Below are 8151 nucleotides of genomic sequence, written 5' to 3'. Positions count from 1 at the left end.
TGAGCCAATACCATGTATCCTTATAATCTGGATTGATTGGTATCTTTAGAATACGATCCACATCACCCGGCTTGAACAGATCAGTCAAAATATGAGGATCCCACGTTTTAGTCTGCTGGTCCACCAGCCCTGCAACTACTGCATCTCGTAAAGCATCAGGCATTATTGTTTGAACAAGCGGACTAGGATTATCCTACAACCACGGGTGTCCCCAGATAAGAGTAGTCGCACCATTCCCGATTCTTCTCCGGACACCAGCACAAACTAGATCATGGGCAGCCATAATACTCCGCCAGCAAAAACTGGGATTATGTCATATCGTTGCATCAACAGAGGTTTTAGGGTAATACCGTGCTTTATACACCCTTGCTGCGAGGGATCCTGGATCAGTAAGAAAACACCACGCTTGTTTTCCCAGCATTGCAAGATTGAATGCCCGTAGATCCTTAAAACCCAAACCACCAAACTTTTTAGGGACACATAACTTGTCCCATGCCTTCCAATCAATTCGTTTGTCTGGGCCTTTCCCCCACCAATACCTGTTCATTGTTCTCTGTATAGATATGCAGACCGATTCGGGGAGCAAAAAAAACACTCATTGAAAAAGTTGGCATAGATTGGGCCACACTTTTCAAGAAAACTTTTTTACCAGCCTGCAATAGCAATTTCTTATTCCACGAAGTCACTCTCTGCCTGATTTTGTCCTCCACATATGAGAACACAACTCTTTTATTCCTCCCTATAAAAGAAGGTAGCCCCAGATATTTCCCAAAATTCCGCGCCTGATCCACGCCCAAACACGCCGCCACCTCCTCCCTCATAGCCTCCCCAGTATTTCTACTAAAACAAATATTTGATTTATGATAGTTCACCAACTGACCAGACAACTCCTCGTATCTTGCTAAACATTGTTTCACCACACTAGCCTCTTGAATATTTGCTTTAAAGAACAGCAAACTATCATCCGCAAAGAACAGATGTGAGATAGGAGGTGCCCCCCTAGCCACCCTGCACCTATGAATAGACCCTGCTATCAGCGCTTTCTGTAAAAGCATAGACAATCCTTCAACGCAAATAATGAATAAGAATGGAGGAAGCGGATCTCCCTGTCTGAGGCCCCTTGTTGGTTGAACACGGCCACCACTCACGCCATTTACCATAACATTATACGACACCGTGGTGACACATGTCATTATTAGCTTAATCCACCGTTCATCAAAACCCATAACCTCCATCATCCTTCTCAGGAACGGTCATTCCATTCTATCATATGCCTTTGCCATATCCAATTTAAGGGCTCCCCATCCTGTCAACCCACACTGCTTACGGTTCAGAAAGTGGCCCACCTCAGCCGCCACTAAAATGTTATCCGTTATAAGCCTACCAGGGATAAACGCACTCTGGGATTTCGAGATCAAATCACCCATAAATTGCTTCAACCTGTTAGCAATCATCTTCGCCATAACCCTATACAGCACATTCCCCAAGGCAATAGGCCTCATATCCGCCACAGTCTGGGGATCATTTTTCTTCGGGATCAAAACAATATTAGTGTCGTTTAAACCAGCAGGAAACTCACTTGTATGCAGACAGTTAACAACAAAGGAAGCCACATCTTCCCCTACTACATTCCAAAACTGCTGATAAATGCCTGGATTCATTCCATCCGGGCCTGGTGCCTTGTCAGGAAACATGGCAAACAAAGCAGTCTTGACCTCAGCCATATCATACGGGCGTAAAAGTGCATCATTCTGGTCATTTGTCACTCGGGGAATACATTTATCAAAAAGCGGGTCCTCACACACAGAATGACTAGTGGCAAAATCATATTGAAATAATTCAAGACAACAACATTCATATCTTGTCCCTCCACCTACACCCCCTCATCATTCTTTAATTTAACAACAAAGTTCTTTTTCTTTCTAGCAGAGGCATACCTGTGGTAGAACTTCGTGTTGGCATCAGCTCCACAAAGCCAATGTTGCTTCGCTCGCTGCCTCCAAAACACATCCTCCTGGGCCTCTAATTGAGAAATCTTATCATTCAAAAGCTAAAATTCAGTTAAAGTAGCCGGATCCCTCCTATCACGGATCTGTCCATGGTCCTTTCGCAGCTGCCGGATGCGTTCACCAAACTTATGGAATTGGTCTCCCCCCCCCCCCCCCCCCCAAATCGCATAAACCTATCCCCACAATGTTGCTGACAATTCAGCAACCCCTCTGCCCTCCCATCATGCCAGTCATTCTCCACCACCTCCCTACACCCCTCATCAAGCAGCTATGCCATCTCAAACCTGAAGGCCCTCGGGACCCTAACCCTCCGCCCGTTGTTTGCATTAATATCAAGAAACAAAGCTGAGTGGTCCGAATTACGAGTAAGAATATTCTCAACCTCGGCCCTTCCATTCACATCACACCAATCCATTGTTGCCAACACCCTATCCAACCTTTCCTCCAACCAGCGATCCGTACCACTGGCTTTCTCCCATGTATATCGATGCCCTCTCATAGGTAGCTGTCTTAGCCCGCACTCATCTACTACTTCGCTGAACCCACGGAGGAGGCTCTCCGGATGCGGGTTGTTCCCTCTTTTTTCATGCTGGAACAAGAAATCATTAAATCCCCTATTACAACCCAAGGAAGCTGGGACTTCCCAGACAGTGATTTAAGCAACTCCCACGAATCCTGTCTTTGGTTACGCTTCGAAAAACCATAGAAGCACGTCATACGCCACACTTCCCCTGCTGGCATTCGTACCTCAATATCCACGTGGTTCTTAGAATAGCTCAGGAGTGTAGCTCTATTATTCCTTCTCCAAAGCAACGCCAACCCCCCACCAGTCCCCACATTATCCACATAAAACAGCCCTTCATACCTTATCCATACGCGGAGCCTCTCCGCATGCACTCGCTCCACCATTGTCTCCATTAAAAACACAAAATTTGGCTTCTTATCGGACACAAGGCCCACAATCTCTCGAACTGTTCGTGGATTGCCCAAGCCACGACAGTTCCAAGTTATCGTACTCATAATGACGGGCGGGACTGGGTACCAGTTCCCGCCGCTCGTAAGTTTTTTGACACATCGGTCATAACCACATCCTCCGAACTCTCCCCCTCCACTCCACCCGACACCCACCGGCAGCGTTTGGAATTCGCCACCACCCCCTCCTCCCCCGGCTCTACCCCGTCCGCCACACTGCCCCTTCTCCCGTCTCCCTCATCCCGCCCCCCTGCTCCACCCACTGTGTAACACCCCGAAATTTAAAAACTTTTAAGACTTATAGGATAAAGGTAAATTCTCATTAAAAACATAACATAAGAGTACGGGGTGCTATGCCACACCTGAGCTAGAGGACTCAGGTGCACAGGCTAACTAACTAAAATCCACAATAATGTCAATACGTAAGCATGGCACGCAGGCCGAAAGGGAAACTATCTACTCTACGCTCCAAGTCTCTAGCGCGCTCCAGTGTCTACTCATCTGTGCCTGAAAGCCAAATATATCTGTTCAGCGAGAGATGCCGGTAACCCACTCCAACGCGTTGAAATACATTATATATATATATATATATATATATATATATGCGAAAACCATTTTGAAGCAGGAAGATATATACTTATGAGACACTAGTTTTAAAACCAAGAATAGACTCGACAGATAGGGATAAACACATTCAACAGTTATAATCAAGTATATAAGGATACTAGCATATATCCTATGGTCACAGATTCACTTTATCTCATTCATATCATCATTCCAATTCGTATCTCATCAAACACAAGCACACTTTGGTGGCGCCACAGGACCAATCGCATGCCCATACATGAGGGTCAGCGCATATATATAGCTCTGACACGGCCCCGCAGCACCCTGCCTCGTATCGCAATACGAAGGGGTAGACACATTTAAGCGCAATTGATGACACCATGTAGACAATTTAATGGATCAAAAGCAAGAATCATATAGCACATATCCTATCATGACTTCTAAACATAATCAACACCCGAACATGCGAAATCCCACCCAATTATATCAAGAATAACACAATACGAAATTCCCAATTTTAAACTAGGCCTCTAATCATATTCAAATCGATAAAATCATAGTTCCCCTTATAATTACCAAAACATCAAGATTCATCAAGAACATCACATAATCATCAAGAACCTCTTATCATCATCAAGATTATCAAGATCACACATAAAATCATCTCACAATCCTCAAGAACATATCATCAATATCATAAACGATTCATCAAGACACAAGTATAGAGAGGAGGCCAAAGAAGATAATTATAGCAAGGAAAATAGGTTTTGTTGAGACATGGGTTACCTCTTAGCCTTAATTAATTTCCTTGGCTACGAAGGTTCTTTCTTTAAGATTCCTTCTTTCTTGATTTCTCCTAGGGGATTTCTTGGAACTTCTTGTGTGGTGAGAGATTATTGTGGTGTGGGTTCTAAGTGCCTCCTAGGCCCCCTATATATATATATATATATATATATATATATATATATATATATATATATATATATATATATATATATATATATATATATATATATGTATGTATGTATATATATATATTTCCTTGGCTACAAAGGTTCTTTCTTTAAGATTCCTTCTTTCTTGATTTCTCCTAGGGGATTTCTTGGAACTTCTTGTGTGGTGAGAGATTATTGTGGTGTGGGTTCTAAGTGCCTCCTAGTCCCCCCCCCCCCCCCCCCCCCCCCTATATATATATATATATATATATATATATATATATATATATATATATATATATATATATATATATATATATATATATATATATATATATATATATATATATATATATATATATATTTATTTATTTATTTATTTATTTAAGAGTCCTAATTAGGGTACAAGTGGTATGGGTTTGCTAATTCTATTTCCTATAGGACTAGAGGATTGGTTTTTGGGATAAAGGCCCATGGACCATGGTGGACCTTTCTTAATTAATTACTGGAATTTAATTCTTTCTTTTAGGTAAATGATTAGATGATTAATTGGTTTTAGGGGTCGTAACACAGGGTGTTACACTCTCCCCCCCTTACAAGAGGCTTCGTCCCCGAAGCCGGTGTGTTAATCCATTCTTTCACCCCTGGACACCTTGTGTTTTTGGCCTCCTGGTTAGGAACGTGGCCCCACGTGTTGTCCTTGCTGGGGTAGACTAGATTTCTGGTGACGTGGTGATTGGAAAGTTCGCGTCTACCTTGGTTTCCTGCTCCGGAACTGGATGCCCCGCGAGTGCCCAGGATGGTCTCGATTGCTGCCACCCTCTGATCTAAAGCGCGTGTCGCGTGGATTAAGGACGAGAACCCTTCGTCCATGATTTGGTTTTGCCGAGTGAGCTGTGCTAGGATGCGCTCATTGACAGATTCTTCATTTTGTCCCCTTGGGCTTCCTCCTGTTCGTGCGGGTGCCGGTGGGTTAGGCTCGCTATCCTCTTCCTGTTCCTCACTTTCCTCTAGTCCCCCACAATCTTGCATTGCTCGTTTAAGTTTTTTGTTGGAGATGTCCAATCGGTCAACCAATTTTCTTCGCTCCTCGTCGGGTTTCAGGCAAATCTCTTCGAGGGTGATGTACTGTCCCCCTTCGGTGTAGTAGATATCATTGCGATGGAGGTTCTGGGCATTAAAAACCATGTCATTTGCGGTCTTGACCTCCGTGTGGCTCAGATTCACCCCCTTCTTCTCCATGATCCAACTTAGGATCATCCCGTAGGGTAGGCTAAGCCGGTTGCTAGTTTTGCAAAATTCCATGTGTTTCAACATGAGGGCCGGTAGGTTGAACTTGATTTTGTGTTTCAAGAGATAGGCGAAAGTGCACTCTAAACTCCCCACGTCCTTGCTTTTATTATTTGTGGGCAAAAGGCTGTCAGTCACAATCATAACCAATATCTTTTGCTCCACGGTTAGCCATTTCCTATTCGATCGTGTGGCCGAGGTAAACCCTTCCTCTTTTCCGAGTAGGTACCCGAGGTAGTCCTTGTACCCCGTATTTTGGGTATCAATCCACCCTTTCCGGTCATAGTTTGACACACCCGTGGTGGTCAATATCAAGAGTTTGGCCAAGCGGCCTTCGGAAAGTATGATTTCTTTGCCTTGGACCTTAGTGGTGATTTCTAGTTTATCACCTCGTTTGATGGCTACCAAATGTTGATAGAATTCCTTCACCAATTCGGGGTACGTATCCCCTTTAATGGTGAGGTATGTAGCCCTTGGTGATTAAGCATATCGACCAATTCCGGAGAGAATTGATCGAGTTCGAGGATTTTACCTTCGATCACGGTGTAATCGGCGTTGCTCCATTTCGGGGTGCAGATTCCGAGGGATTTTTTTGGCATTTTGGGTTTTCGTCTAGGTGGTGTTTTCCGGCGAGTCTCCGGCGAGGCCTCGGTGAAAGTTTCTGGCGATGGGGCGGTGCTCTTGCTGGGTTTGGACGGCGAGGGGGGGGGGGGGGGGGGGCGTCGTGCGGCGGCGGTTGGCTATGCTGTCGGCGTCGTGTAGCAGCGGGTTGCGGCCGGGTGCGGTGTGGGCGAGCTGCGGGTGGCTGCCGGCTGTGGTGGTGGCGTGTGAATGGGGTGCCGCCGGTTGGTTGTGTTGGCGGGGCGTAGCGTCGGTCGTGGGCGGCGGATGGTGGTGCGACGGTGGGTTGTGGAGGTGAGGGTGGTGATGGCGGCTTAGGAGGGAAGGGGAGAGAGAGTTTGGGTGATTGGGAGAAGAAGAAGAAGGGTTTTTGATTTGGGGGTTTTTGAGAATTTTTAGGGATTGCAAGGGCTTTAAGAAGGGAGTGTTCCCTTAAGGTTTTAAGAAATACTCATGGCGTAGTGGTTAAGTGCGTGGGCTTACAAATTGGAGGTCTTGAGTTCAATTCCCCTTGAAGACATTAGTCTTCCTTATTGTGTATTCCTTGTCTTTTTCCTTCTTTCGTCTTCTAGTGGTAGAAGATTTGGTTTTGTCTCCTTTTGTTGTTGACGTGCATAATCTAGTCTTTTTCCCTTATGCTAAAATAAATTTTGATTTAGCTCTTTATTTATAATAACTCCGAAATAGCTAATCTAAGCAAGTAATTCTACTACGAGGGTGGTTACAAGGGATTTGCCAGTTATCCTAAACAGAATTCATCTCCTTGGTTTTCTTCTGGTGGGTTGGCGTGGTCCTCGTCCCCTGGAGCCATGTCTCCTTCCTCGAGGTTGCTTTCGTTCTCGAGTTCGGCCTGGGTGCGGCTTATGATGAACACCTTTCCGGGGGCACCGTAGTTTCCTTGATGATTCGTGCCCCCGTGTTGGCCCATGGTTGTGGGGCGTGATTTCTGGGGTTGAGTGCACTGGAAGGCCTTGTGCCCTTCTTCCCCGCAGTTGAAGCATCGCCAGGGGTTGCCCATGCAATCTTTGCCTCTATGGTTTTTGTTGCATTTTGGGCAAGGGAAGCTCCTTGCGTTAGTTTCATTGTTTCCTAGGGGTGGCCTCTGGCCGACTGGATTGCTTGGCCTTTTGTTGGCGTCGTTTCTCGTTCTTTTTATAGGTGGTGCTCCACCTCCTGTGTTCCTTTTTCGAATTTGTTCCTGGACCCCACGTTGCAGTAATTGGATCCGATAGAGATTTGCGGCACTGGAGTAAGCCTCGTTGAGGGTCCGGGGTCTGCTTACTACTAGTGCTTTTCGGGCTTCGAAGTTGAGACCCGATACAAACCTTTCTATTTTGGTTGGCTCAGTGGGGACTAGTTCTGGTGCGAAGCGTGCTAGTTCGAGGAATCGTTTATGGTATTCCATGACGGTGGTCGTTCCTTGTTTCAAGTGGAGGAACTCTTCGTGCATGGATGCTTTTACGTGTGTTGGATAGAATCGTTCTCGTAGTCGTGTTTTGAGGTTTTCCCAGTTGAACCCTGGTTCCTGCCTGTAAGTGGGCCCCTCGTGGATCCACCAAAGGTCTGCATCGTGTCCGAAATAGGATGAGGCTATCTCTACACGACGTTCCTCTGGGCATTCTACCAATCCTAGAATCTTGTCGAAGGTCCGGATCCATTCTTCAAGGATCACGGGATCTTCTTCCCCTGAGAACGTGGGTGGTCGATGACGTGAAACTTGTCGGGCGACTTCCAAGTTCGTGTTTGACGGAGGTAGT

At 45.6% G+C, this 8151-nt stretch overlaps 1 protein-coding gene across 1 annotated transcript; it reads right to left on the bottom strand.

Moving 5' to 3' along the window:
* Nucleotides 1-313: 313 nt before the first annotated feature.
* LOC109174390 lies at nt 314-1235 on the bottom strand. The gene is made up of 2 exons (XM_019323629.1): nt 540-1235; nt 314-445 (listed from the first exon to the last, which is right to left on the bottom strand). The coding sequence occupies exons 1-2, from the start codon at nt 1233-1235 to the stop codon at nt 314-316; spliced, it is 828 nt and encodes a 275-aa protein (XP_019179174.1).
* Between the last annotated feature and the right edge of the window lie 6916 nt (nt 1236-8151).

The sequence above is a fragment of the Ipomoea nil genome, unplaced genomic scaffold (genome assembly GCF_001879475.1).
Source record: "Ipomoea nil cultivar Tokyo-kokei standard unplaced genomic scaffold, Asagao_1.1 scaffold0642, whole genome shotgun sequence".
In the NCBI taxonomy this organism is placed as follows: Eukaryota; Viridiplantae; Streptophyta; class Magnoliopsida; order Solanales; family Convolvulaceae; genus Ipomoea; species Ipomoea nil.
The sequence above is the reverse complement of the archived record's forward strand: the minus strand, read 5'-3'. Positions and strand labels throughout refer to the sequence as shown.

Coding starts and splice junctions, on each gene's coding strand:
- LOC109174390 (XM_019323629.1), bottom strand. CDS start 1,235: ATGGAGGTTATGGGTTTTGATGAACGGTGGATTAAGCTAATAATGACA. Junction 446..539: donor ATACAGAGAACAATGAACAG/GTATTGGTGGGG, acceptor TTGGGTTTTAAG/GATCTACGGGCATTCAATCT.